Below are 13,619 nucleotides of genomic sequence, written 5' to 3'. Positions count from 1 at the left end.
CTTTTTTCTCTTGATTTTGATGATAATCAAGATAAAAAAGAGATGTAGAGACCACTTCAGGTGCTCTTTACAAAAAATATTGTTTTGTTAGCATTGTTTCCTGCTTCATTTCCTGTCTTCTCTTTGTTTTAGGATTGGCAAACACCTGTTTTTCCTTTGATTAATATTTTTGAAGTACTTTTAATAAAGAATTAATTTAAACAATCTCTTTGGCATCCCTTTTATTGTAACTGTTTAATGTTTCTGGATTTGCATGCTTCCAAGGATTTTTTATTCACTTCTGTGTAAACGAAGCAGCTAATCCTGAGAAAGACATAAAGTCATTTCAGTGAAGGGATTATTAATTCTGTGCTTAGGTTACTTCAGCCCTGAAGCTGGGGTCTGCTCACGGGTGTTAATACTGTGCTGGTGAGAAAATGGACCTGAGAGAAGGTGTCTGTGAAACCTGCTTCTCAAGAGTGACTGTTTCTGACAAAAGTTGAACTAAGCCAATTTTTCAGTGACTTGCTTAGGCCTGGTGTAAGTTTAGGGCTTCGTCAGGCTTTGCGATCTTATTTTTAGAAGTACCAATGAATAAGGCACTTGAGTTTACAAGGATTTTCATAATGGGCTCTCTAAGAAAAAATGTTGGAAAGGGTTTGGTTGTTGTTTTTCCTGCTGGTATCTGCTTTTCACTTGTGGTTATCAAACTGTCACGTACATCTAGTACAGCGTTTTCTGAGTCATTACCTGCAAGGGGCTTTTCCAGGGGAGCTGCTGAGGTACAGCTTCAGTGACTAAAGTACAACTGCAAATGATCCTGATGAGAGGCTGGCTGAGCTGATCATGATCAGTTGTTACCTTCCTTGACTTATTCCTTAGATCTAACCTGACAGCCCATCAGCAGATACCTAGTGCTGTGCATCTCATAAAGCAGTAGCTGAGCTGGAAGTGATGGAGATGAGTGAAAGCACTGTAAAGCAACTCCAAATATGAGTATCAGGTAATGCTGAGCTCAGGGAGCTGTAAGTGGGATCATTTGATGGGTCAGTGCAGCCAATGTGATCCTGAGAAGCTTGTAACAGTTTCTGTGGTAAAACAATTGGTCAAGTGGTTTTCATGTCAGCTGGCCCCTGGACCATGGAGGCAAATGTTAGCAGGTGCATTCCTGCTAGAAAGAAAAGTTAACTTGAACACACCTGGCAGAGGGAAGAGCTGTAAGGGTCATACTGTTTCGTGAAGCTGGGACTAAGATCTCGTTTGTCCAGCATGTGAAGATAAAAGCTGATAAGGGTTTCACACTTTGATACATTCACAATGAGGTGTGTGTATGTACTTCGAGGATGAGAAGGTATCTATCTGAGCCTTGTTGACAGAAGACTGAGTGGCTGTAAATTGGATGTAAATAAATTCTGGCTTGAAATGAGAAGGTGGCATACGCTGTCTGCATCAGCTGGGCCCAGGATAGTCCTTCCAGCAGCAGTGGGAGAGGTGCTACTGATGCAGCTCCAGCTGAAGTCATACTGGTTTTGTCCTCAGGAGTAATTGTATTTAGTGTTGTGGTGTGTAAAACAATCATAAGAAATGTGGTACACACAGGGATGTGTCTTCTGTTATGCCTTTGTGTGCCTTTCCCATGGAGAAGAAAGACATCTAGTAAAGAAACAGTGATAAAGTTCTATTAAGAAATGCTACTTATGATGAGGAGGAATTACTGGGAGCTGCTATTTATGCCTCCTTTCTGATAATGTCATGAGGATCGCCAACATGTGTCATTTTCTTCTTTATGGTACATTTTGCCTCTCTCTAGTGGCTGCCTTGTTTCATTTTTCTGAAATGCCACATTGCTGGTAGGAAGAGAGCCATATACATACAGCCTGTGCTCACAATCTGGAACTGGCACAGCAATGTTGTATTGCTAAGCAACAGTTGGCATCATGCTGTCTGCTTCTCTGTTCGTCCTTTTTGCCTGAAAAATCCAGATCAGCATCTAGTGCTTGTTTTAGGTAGTGAAAAGAATAGTAGGTTTATATCTTACTTGGTGTAAAGTTTGTTGTTCATTCTTTAGTAAAATATTAAATAACAATTCAGAGCAATACAGTCAGGGTACGCTTTGTTCATCTCTAGGATGGAAAATCCTAATGATCTTGGAGCCTTGCAGTAGAATTTTTTTTTGTGTGAAGTGAGGCCAGTTTTTTATTCAGCCAGTAATACCTGATCTCATAAATACAGCATGAAATAGCTAAGTGAGGTACAAATCTGTGTCTTTATACTAGTGGACTGTAGGATCAGAATATGTCTTAATTATTCTCTTTAGTGTGTATATGGATTGCAGGATTCAACAGGTAAAGATGATTTGTGCACTGAAGTGCAGTATTGATAGCCTTGGATTTTAAATGCCTTTTTCCAATTAAGTGAAGACTTTCTTTGCTGCTTCTATAAAAATTCATTTTAAACTTGCTTAGAATCCAGCACTTTAAAAATAGAACTCATAATCCCAGTTGAATATACTACTAGTTAAGTAATGGTGTGTAGCTACATGTTTTGACTTTCATTTAGTTGTTGATGGTACTAAGTAAAATTTGTTGCCAAGAATTTGTTGTTAGATAATTATCAGATATGCACCGAAAACTCATCCTCTTTTTTTCTTGATCTGTGAGATGTAGGTAATTTTTATTCTCTATTAAGGGGGTTGCAGGTTTTGGATTTTTTTTCAGTTTCAATTTTGTGGGGGAGCTAAGGGCGTTTTTTCCTATTCTTTTTTTGGTGCTTTTTTATTTGTTTTACTTTCACTGCTCTTGTGACTTCTCTGTTTTAGAAGCTACAGCAAATCATACAACATTGTTTCCAGTTTCAAGTTTTTGTTATCTACATTTCCAACTATTTGGTGATATAGGGACATTTTTACTGTATATTTTGACCAGGTTAAGGAAAGAGATATTTTTCCACTTGCTTTGTTGGAAGTTTTTCTCTGTCTGACATTATCTACATTTACTCCTTTCTTTGCTGTGCTCCATAACCTTTGTATAAGTGCACATGCATAGACACTAAGCATAGCCTTCACGTAATGAGCAGTTGGACTATACATATTAAGGCCCCCTTCATCTTTTTAAATTACTTCTGGTGGTTATTCATTCTACCATTTGTTAAATCCTGTGTTTCCTTTCTAATCTTTCTGGTACTTCAGTTTGCAGAACAAAGGTGTTGTGCCATGGGTGTTTGTAAAAGTGAATGTAAAACAGCAAGGAACTACTTGTGTGAACCTGTTCCTAAACTTCCCTGGTGCAAAGTCCACACCTGCACAGACACCTTTTCTGACAGTAGGGGTGAACCAGAGGTCAAGTTTCTTTGTACAGTTTGACAGCTGGCTTTTCAGTGAAGTTCAAGGCCTTGCTACTTGCAGGAGAGGCTAAATGTCCCAGAACCCTATAGTTCAACAACATCCTTGAGCAGCTGGTTTTGGTCTTCAGTACTTGTTTGATGGTAAAGGTTGGAGCTAAAGGGAGATTCAGATGAAAAATTTTCAAGTTGTTTCTCAAGATTTTTATTCCCTGAGAGAAAGACATATCAACTGGGATCATCAGCCTAGCAATATTCAGAAATATTTTTACATGCACTACTGTCCAGATTTTTGTAGACTCCTGCCAGACTTTTTCTTAAGTATCGCTCAAAAACGTAGACACTTTGGGGTTTTTTCCTATCACCTATTGAAGGCTTTATTACTGTTGGAGGATGGTAAAGCTGTGGGGTTGTTGTTCCCTGCAGAGGAAATTGTTTTGCCAGGATCTGAGATGTATGATGCATGCCCAGGTTCTGGTAATATGAGTCATGGCATTGAATGATACTGTCTGTAATTTTAAAAAGTCATTTTGGGGACATCTGGAAAATGATAGTATGTTTTGTTAATAGAAAGATCAGGATAGAAGGACTTTTAGAGTAGGACATAACCCTTGCTTGCTTATCATATTATGCAGAACTTCAGAATAATATTTAATATGCACTGTGTACTTCTGCATGGTTGACTTCAGCGTTGGAAACCTGTGTATGTCCTGTTTGGGATGATGGCTCCATTTCACCTTTTGAAATTTTGAAGTGTAGGGTGGGAGACAACAGAAGAATCAGAAGTCACACCTTGTTCTGTGTGTTTGTGTGATTCTCACAGTATGTTAACACCTGTTTTCTACCCGTAGGAAATCTGTCCAGTCTAAGTCGGCTTGGCCTGAGGTACAATAGGCTGTCAGCAATTCCCAAGTCTTTAGCAAAATGCAGTGAACTTGATGAGCTGAACTTGGAGAACAACAACATTTCTACTTTACCAGAGGTGAGGAGTACAGGGAGTGGACTGGGGAGGGAATGCTGCTGGAGGGCATCGATGTCTTATAATGGGAGTGGAACACGGGGCATTATTTCATCTTGCATCTTAACTCTGAGGAACACCCTTTGTTTTAACCTAAAAGTATTTGAATTATGTTAATTGTATAAATATTAGAGGTATATTTAAGCAGTATAGAAGGACTAATGTCATACAACTTGAGTCAAAACTGGGAGCAACACATGTGATTCTATTTGCCGTCCTGTATCTTTAGAAAACCTTAAATAATAAGTTCAGATTCCCACCCTTCAAGCCAGATAAGCGTTTCTCAGTGTTTCTGCTTCATGAAGCATTAGTGCCTGGAAGTAATTGCTCAGATGACAGAAAAAAAATCTGATGTGATTGCTTCTTATTTTGGATATTTATTCAATTTCTTTAGAAGCTTTTAAGATGAAAACTTCATGACACAACATAAAGTTTATAGTCTCTTCTGTTTTAATTATAGTAAACTGTTTTCCTAAGCTGTCATCCCCATGACCCCAAGTCATCTAAAGTACTAGTAGAGAACAAGTTAAAAGGTTATCTAAAGATGTATATAGCAAACTATAAATACAAAAAAAAAATATACTCAGAATTAGGCAGAGCATTTACAGTAGCAAAGAACAGTAAGTAACTGATTTTCCTCAGATAAATTTCTGAGCTCAGCAATGATAGACTGAAACAGAGAATTTAATGAATGTTTGGGCAAGAGTATAATTGAAGAAAATGCTAGAGTGAAAGCCACCAGCCTGCTTTTAGGATGAGAGCTAAGCTAGCCCACCCCACCCAGACATGTTACAAAAGCAACAACGGTGTAATTACAAAAAGCTAATGTGAGGGATGATTACTTGCTTCAAAACACATTCAGTCATAATACAAACCTTTGTGATGTGCTGCTTTCTTCGGGTATATTTGCCAATGATATGTTAACTCTCCAGTTTACAGAAGTGTATAGTTTATAGTGTAATCTGTTTAAAATAAAACATGTTTTGCTATAAGACAAAGAGCTGTATTTGTAGAAGAAATTTCTGAATTTCAAAGCATAGCTGAAGCTGCTGACACAATGCCTAATAAATATTTTTATCTTAAAAGGATGGGCTGGAAGAAGGCAGCACTGCTCTCATAGATGTAAGAGCATTGTTCTCTTTGTACTGCCAAAGCTCTCTTGCTTCCCTTCAAATGCATTTAATTACTCTAGGCTATTAGAGTGAATTAGCTGACATATTTTAGATTTTTTTTGGTATACAAGCAGACTTTAAAACCAGCTTTTAAAATGCAAAGATCCATCTGAAGCAGTAAAATGCATTAGAGTTCAGGGACTGCCTAACCCTAGGACTAATATCTGTTAGTGAAAGTATAGGTAGAAACAATATTTCCTAACCAAATATTATACTAATTAATGATTAGGTTAGATTAATACTGATTTGAAGATCCATTATTTTATCTGTAGTGGGGAAAATACTTCACTGATATTTGCTGAGATGCCCCCAGTGTCTAAAGTTTTAGCCAGTGCATGTAGATAAGTCCCTATTAGATGCTATTTTATTTACAATAATGTTAATAAACTATTTATAAAAGCAGCCAGAGCTTTCCTGGTGAAACAGCTAAGCCATGTTCTTAAAGCATTTACAGTGAATATGGAGCTCAAATTGCAATCCAGAAATACTGACATTAGGAATATGGTTGGAATCATTATCTTGTTAGTGCTCATTCCTGATTGCAGATGTTGCATTATTTATGGTATGTAATACTGTGCATAAATCTCCAATTTCTGTAATACTTAAGCAAATAGGGCTGGATTCAAGTTGGTGTAGTAATAAGCAAAGGTGACACTTCAGCAGTAATTTAGATCTCATTATTCATCTCCACAGTTCCAGCAACGTGCTTGGCACGTAACTAACAGATAAACTGAGATATGGGCTGCTGGGATTTTGGAATCTAATTAGATTGTCAAGAGAGATGAAACTCTGGATTCAATGGACAGCTGTTGCTATCCAGTATAACTACAGGCTTCTTGCTTTTTGTTTTTTGAGGGGGGAAAAATGCAGAGCATTAACTATTTTGGAATATTTTAGAAAAAGGAAAGAACAAATGAATTTTCAAACCCATCCTATTCCTTTTCTCTGTCTGATTATCTCAGACTATTATTATTATATAATTACAAGACACTGACAAGTTGTGATCACAATATGGATTTTTATGAAGTTACCAAGGATTTGTACTGGAATTATCAAATGTCTCTTTTGGGAGCCATTGTGTGGGGTTGATATTTCTTTGAGCCCAGTTTGGATGTGGGTGAGCTGCTGGGGCCAAAACAGCTGCTGGGGATGGACACGTGGCCCCTGCGCTCCTGGAGCAATACGTTGTTAAAAAAATTGCTTTCAGAGGAGAAAAGAGTTACTAAACCTCCCAAACTTGTGCTTTTAAATGTGGTATGTTTGCTTTTTTTGTATCTGTCAGCATGCAGGGAGGAAGGGGGAAATAAGGTAGTGGCTGATGACTGTGAGCAGAGGTTGTTGCTGGTGGAAGTTTTATCAAATTTAACACTGGTTTGTGTGTTGCAACACGTCTTCAGGGGATGGACTTGAGGGGGAAAAACATTTCTAATTAGACCCATAAGGGAAAAGAGATGCATTCAAATAAATCTGTCCTAAGTTCTTGGGTGGTTTTCTTCTTTCTACAGGGTCTTTTATCCAGCCTTGTCAAACTGACTAGTTTAACATTGGCCAGGAACTGCTTCCAGTCCTATCCTGTGGGTGGCCCGTCCCAGTTCTCCACAATCTACTCTCTCAATATGGAGCACAACCGCATCAATAAAATCCCCTTTGGAATTTTCTCTAGAGCTAAAGTATTAAGTAAGCTGAACATGAAGGTGAGGCACAGAAACATGCTACTGTGTAAAATCAATGAGGAGCACTGTTTGCTGCTCTGTGAATTCTGGCAGACTTAATAATGTAAGGAATGAATTTATCACGCTGAAGTGGATGCTGCTGCTATCACATATATAAATAATTCTGTATTAGTCTAAAATTGTGCTATCAAGATGTTACTAATTTGTCTTTATGTTTGTTAGTACAGATTTTGGCACATTTGATAGAGTTTGAACAATGAAAATAAGAAAGCTGGCTGCAAAGTTCTTGAATATCCACATGGGACACAAACATGTAGATTAGCTTATTCTCCCTCAGACACTGTTACAGTTTACATTATAAAGAGAATTATGTAAAATAATTTTTATTAATATAGTATTTCAAAACCTAAGTCTAGAAACTTTTGGCAGTGGTTGAAGAGCACAGCAAAAGAACTTTCAAGTGTGCTAATGCAGTTAAAGTAGGGAAAATAGATGATATTTTTCTATGAACAGATTTATTTCAAGAAATGCTTGAGCAGTAGTTAAGCTCAGCTACTGTTTTAGAATACAGTTTGACACAAATGAATCCTCAATTTGTATTAAGTCCAGTTTTTATCATATACCCATTTTTAACTTTGCTTGTTTACCAGAGATTTGTATGACCGTTTTTTAAAAGATTTTGTGGTGTCTGGTCTAAATCAAATATTGTAGAACTATTTTGAGCAGTAGCATGTTCAGAGCAATTTCAGATGCTTTTACTTTGGGCCATTAAGTATATGGGAGTTTTGGGGTTTTTTTTCATTTTTTTCAGTTGTGGGTTTGTTGGGTTTTTTTCTCCTCAGCAGAGTTTGGTGTGTGGGTTCTGGTGGGTTTTTTTAGTGGTGTTTATTCTCTTGATTGGTTTGTTTGGAATTTTTTTTTTTTTTTAACTCCATATATTTTTAGGATTCAAACATTTGGTGATAGCACCTTTGTAAGTTGCAGTGAACTTTCTGTTCTTTTCTTGAACCCACCATCCATTGTATTCAGCGGAAATAGAACAAAAAGGTGTTTTAACCACTTGGTGAGATCTTGAGAATTATGTGCTTCTAATTTTTCCACTTCAGTTCATATTAGTAACAGAGAGTTTATTCTGTAACTCTAGATTGGTACCACTAATATTTGGTGTAATTTGAAAAAAGTTGTCCAATAGCTAACATTTTATTCATCTTATTCCATTATTGACAATGCTGTTATGAAGTATTTCTGTTAGCAGTTTGTTTAATCTGTCAGATGCCTTCCCAGCTTCTTGCAAGGGCAGACCCTAAATGTTTGATATGTTAAATCACAGGACAATCAGCTGACGTCTCTCCCTCTGGACTTTGGGACTTGGACAAGTATGGTAGAACTGAACTTAGCGACTAACCAGCTCACAAAAATCCCTGAGGATGTATCTGGGCTTGTTTCTCTTGAGGTGAGAAGAGTATAAAGAGTATAAATTAACAGCTAAGTGTTGCTTGCAACATTGGAATTCTCTACTTCAGGTTTAAGTAACGTTACTTTTGGGTCAAATGAAGCTAAAGAAATATGTGTGTCTGTGCTGTTAAATCCCCTGCTGCATGTTTGTGGCTGTTGTCAATGGCTTTTGAATGTTGTTCTTTAGGCTATTGATGAATGTGCACAGGTATAGTATGAGTATGTACAGTGATAGTTTCAGCCAGGTACAAAGAAAATTGTTCTCAGCAGGAATTAGTGTTGTAAATGCAATGTTGCTGAACTTGGTTCAGTTCCTGGAGACCAGCATGGAAGCAGCAGAGATCAGAAAAACATAATTAAATATTTGACAGCTGGGGGTGGCTTGAGCTCTGTGAACCTTGTAGGCAGACAGGTGGGAATTCTCAGCCTTTGATGGGGAAGAACTTGTGGGTTAAAAGCATGAGCTAAACCTGCTCTGTCCCCTCATCCTGTTTCTCAGGAGACCATCAGCAGAGACAAATTATTGCCTTGGAGGGACAGAAAGATAGAGGTACTTGTTTGGGCAGTTGAGGGGACTGTGTAGGCTCTGTGAGTTGCTGGGAAAAATTTGTTAAAGAACTATAACAAATGCCATATTTGAAATTGCAAATTTCCAGTGTGGCTTCTTCTGTGAATATTTAATTATTTTTGTAGTGTGGGGCAAAAATTATAACAGAGTAATGGTTACTTAATAGCCTAGTTCCCTTTTAAGTTAAGGCTGTGGTTGATATGATTGGGAAATTAGTAACCTCTGACAACTGGGTTTGCTGGTGGTCTGTCGGCTGCTGAAGCTGGAGAGCTGCTTGGTCTGCTGACCTGTTACCACTGTGTTTCTCTGTAATTAAAAAATCAAATACAAAGGGCTGTTTGGGCAGTGTTTACACAAAAGTGAAGGTTCCCACAGCAGTGCTAAGTCAGCTGCATTGCACGTAGGTAATATTGTCTGTTCCTGCTTTTGTTTCTTGATATGCGATTAAAACATTACTGTTCTCACTGCTCTGTGCATGTTGTAGTGCATAAACGATGGTCACTGAAATGCTGCTTGTGCTAATCCTCTTGCACTGGCTTTTTTTTCACTTTGATTTTCACTTTGATTCTCACCAAGTCTTTATTTTGTTCCTGCCTGTGGTGTTTTCACATGGCATGAAGCCAGTGAGAGTCGGGATTATCAGTAGAAGACAGGCACTTACAACCTTGGCTGGTTGTGTGTGGCTGGCACAAGGGTCCACACTGGCTCCTCTTTCACATCCTCATGTTTCATGTAGATCTTAAAGAACTAGATAATAATAGCATTGTTTAATCAGTAATTAATTACCTGACTACTCAAGGTGCTCTTACGAGGCTTGATTACTTCCAAGAACTGCAGGGTTTCTCTGGAGGAAAAATGGTATATTAGTGTAACCCCTGGTAACTTCCCTGTGGAGTAATGAATAACTCTGTTAACTGACCCTGCAAATAAGGATACACTTCTTGAACTTGGGGTATTTATAACGCAACTCAAAAGGGAGCAGAAAAACAGGAGGACAGCACTGTAGTAGGTGTGGGTGTGTGATGGCAGCCCGTTTTGGAAAGCCAGTGTTCTGCTTGGGTGCTCCCATCTGTGTGTTTATTTGCTGATGCTCCTAACCAAAGGGGCATAGGGAGAGGAGGAAGTACTAAGCTTTTTAAGGAGAATTTGGCAAGCACAGCAAATAATGTAAAAACATGATTATGGGATGGCTATAAGGAAGCATAACAAAATGATAGGCAAATTCAGGAAGAAATTGTTTTTCTTTGGTAATTTGAAGAAATAAAGTTTCTATTGTTTTTGCTTTGCATTTATTATTGCATATAATAATATCTGAAAGCAGTATATCCTTGTATATATACATTATATACAATTGAATATATTTGTATCATCAAAATTTGGAAAAAAAATGTTAAATCACTGACTTGTTTTATTTTTTATAAATTTTCAACTACTTCCTTATTGTAAATGGATGCTAATGTTGTAATTTCATTGCTTGAAAATATGCAAAAAAATGTATCTAAATCTGTTATGTACTCACTGTGTTGCTGAGATTCTATGTTTGGTTCTTGTTTCGTTTTTGAGGTTCTTATCTTGTCAAACAATCTCCTAAAGAAACTTCCCCATGGAATTGGAAATCTACGGAAACTCCGAGAGTTAGATCTAGAGGAAAACAAACTGGAATCCTTGCCAAATGAAATAGCTTACCTCAAGGATCTGCAGGTGAAACAATAATTGGTTGAGATAAACATCTTAATGTCCTTTATTTACACCATGTTGATTTAATTGCAGCTTGTTGGATGAGTGGAAGCTATTTGAGACTGGACATAGAAACAAAAGAGTCTTGTGCAACTTCATCCACAATTAGTCCCCATTAACTGTTCCCCAGCTTTATTAGTTAATACTCAACAAAAAAATTTTGAAGCTTTTAACTGTTGCACCATGAGTGCAATACCACCCCAGGAATTATTCCAGTCATGCTCATGAAATCTTCGATGTTTAGGCATGTGTTTTGTTAGGCACCTTTTTATTTTTACATCCAGTGATGCTTAATAGAGATTTGAAATGTTGTTGAATGATTGAAATTTTTCTTGTTCAAATTCAGGGGAGCAGAATCCATTGATTTGTATCAATTCAGCTACGTATCTTGTTATTTGCTGTCATTCCAAGCAAAACTCATTAAGTTAATTTGTAAAAATGTGTTTTTCCCTTAGAAATTGGTTCTGACTAACAATCAGCTGACCACCCTTCCCAGAGGAATCGGTCACCTTACCAATCTGACGCACCTTGGGCTCGGAGAGAACCTTCTCACACACCTTCCTGAGGAAATTGGTAAGATCCCATGGTCTGGTTTGATGCAGTGTGTCTGGGCAAAGCACATATCATAGCCAGCTATTCTGCTTATCAGTAAAAGCCACAAAATTAATTTGGAACTTCTAAATATGTACAGCCTGATGTAAAGCATGTGCCACAGGAACAGCACTGGAGTGTATGATCTTTATCTTGCTGAACTGTAGTGGAAAGGACGCACTATTTTCTTTCAGTTCAGCTGCAGAAAGCTGCTGAACACACACCAACTTGTAATGGTGACATTCCTTATCTCCAAATTCTCCCACAATTTTTGTGTTATCCATGACTCAACTTCATGAATCTATTCTTAGAGAAAAGAAGTGCACTGATCCTACTGTAATGCCATGGTGTAGACAAAACCCTTGTGTAAGGTGTAGACTGCTAAAGCAAATGTTCTTCTTGATAGTTCTTCTGCACCTGCTTTTGTGTATAGGCCCTCATATTGTTTTTCACCTTGATGGGGTTAGAAAAGGAAGTGGAGGAAATCTACAGAAGGAAAGAAAGGGATAGGATTTTTTTTTTTTGGCCTTCCTGAGACATTCAGACTAGGTGAGTTTCAGAGCATCCGAAACTGAGAGCCCATGTTTCTTCTATAATTGGTCTCCACTGTATTAGTCCAGAGTATGATTCTGAACACTTAAGTTAAAATCTTATCGTTTGGGCTTATTATGGAGGAAAAAATGATGGGACAAACTACACCAAGCAAAATGTAGTCAGAAACAGTGATGTGCAGATGAAGGTGGCGTGGTCTGTCTCTCGCATTGTCTTTGGTGAGGAGCTATTGCAGCTGCTCATCTTGTATGTGCCACAGTGTGAGAAAAAATTAAAATAATCTGAACCCAAAGCTTTGTAATTTATAAGCTAATGGAGATATTTTGGATGCTGTGGAATTAAAATAATTAAGAACATATAAAATGCCGTTGTAGGAGTACAGCTTGCTTATTAAAGCTAGTTGTCTTCACAGATGAGAGAATAGTTACTTATTGTCAGGTGTGACTGTTTCATGTATCATGCTATCAACTGTTTCTCATCATCTTTTCTATAGCTTCTCCTTTTAGTTGGTTTTCCATGCCATGAGTTCTGCCTACTGCTTTCACTTATGAAATATTAAATACTCTCTTAGGCTGTAGGAGATGTTTATGGTATAAAAGATTGGAAGGTGGGGAATATTTTGGGGAAGACTAATATGTTTTTGAAAGGAGGAATGGAAGTCTTAAAAAGAAATTACTCTGTTTTCCAGCTTCTGGTTAACCTGTATTGCAATATCTGTAGTAGAGGCAAACTGTAAAATTTGAATTCAGGAAAAAATTTTCACACTTGTTAGTTCCGTTTAATAAATTCATAAGTTAATCTTTCTGTGCAGAGAAGTCACACTCTTCTGCTTTTTTCCTGTGGCACATGGCAGTTATGGCTTCAGATCTTTAATTTATAGATTCTAATTACATAAAAGGAATGACATAGATATTTTTAAATAGAGAATAGATCCTGTATGGTATAAGTATTTCCTAGGTACTTTTGACTAGATAGCTGTTCCATGTTGCCTGTACTTGCATAGCTCTTGAATAGCTAAGGTGAAGTCCCTCTCAGTTCTTTCATTCTCTCTATTTGCAGTTCATTTGTTATTTAAAGGAGATGCACTAACCTCCTAAAGGAAACAAAATCATGCTGATTCTTGCTTAGGTACTGCTGAATAGAACTTGCAATGCTTGAGAACAGGAATCTCACTCAAGGTTCTGTATAGGAAAGAGTCTTCAAGTGTACTTAGAGCTTCTGTCTTAAAATTATAAACTTCATGAATCAGAGAGATACTACTACTAGTTATTATTTTATTTTAACCAGGTACACTGGAGAATCTGGAAGAACTGTATTTGAATGACAACCCCAATCTGCACAGCCTTCCCTTTGAGCTGGCTCTTTGCAGCAAACTGTCAATAATGAGTATTGAGAACTGCCCGCTCAGCCACCTTCCACCTCAGATTGTTGCAGGAGGACCCTCCTTCATCATTCAGTTCCTAAAAATGCAGGGACCATATCGTGCCATGGTCTGATGCTCATTGACTTGTCCAATACACTGTACAAAATACAAA

General features: G+C 37.7%; 1 protein-coding gene across 4 annotated transcripts in view; it reads left to right on the top strand.

The window, feature by feature from the left end:
* Window positions 1-13,619, top strand: part of SHOC2 (SHOC2 leucine rich repeat scaffold protein) — a 59,949-nt gene extending 46,330 nt beyond the window's left edge. For all 4 annotated transcript variants that reach the window (XM_086900917.1, XM_086900919.1, XM_086900918.1 and 1 more), the window contains 6 exons: window positions 4,170-4,300; window positions 7,014-7,202; window positions 8,512-8,634; window positions 10,768-10,905; window positions 11,397-11,514; window positions 13,372-13,619. In XM_086900917.1, coding sequence (XP_086757043.1) covers window positions 4,170-4,300; window positions 7,014-7,202; window positions 8,512-8,634; window positions 10,768-10,905; window positions 11,397-11,514; window positions 13,372-13,580 — 908 coding nt within the window. In that variant the 3' untranslated portion in view covers window positions 13,581-13,619. The remainder of the gene's footprint in view (window positions 1-4,169; window positions 4,301-7,013; window positions 7,203-8,511; window positions 8,635-10,767; window positions 10,906-11,396; window positions 11,515-13,371) is intronic.

Source organism: Cyanistes caeruleus, chromosome 8 (assembly GCF_971803275.1).
Source record: "Cyanistes caeruleus chromosome 8, bCyaCae1.hap1.1, whole genome shotgun sequence".
Taxonomy (NCBI): domain Eukaryota; kingdom Metazoa; phylum Chordata; class Aves; order Passeriformes; family Paridae; genus Cyanistes; species Cyanistes caeruleus.
Note: the sequence above shows the minus strand (reverse complement) of the source record. Positions and strands in the feature narration are given on the sequence as shown.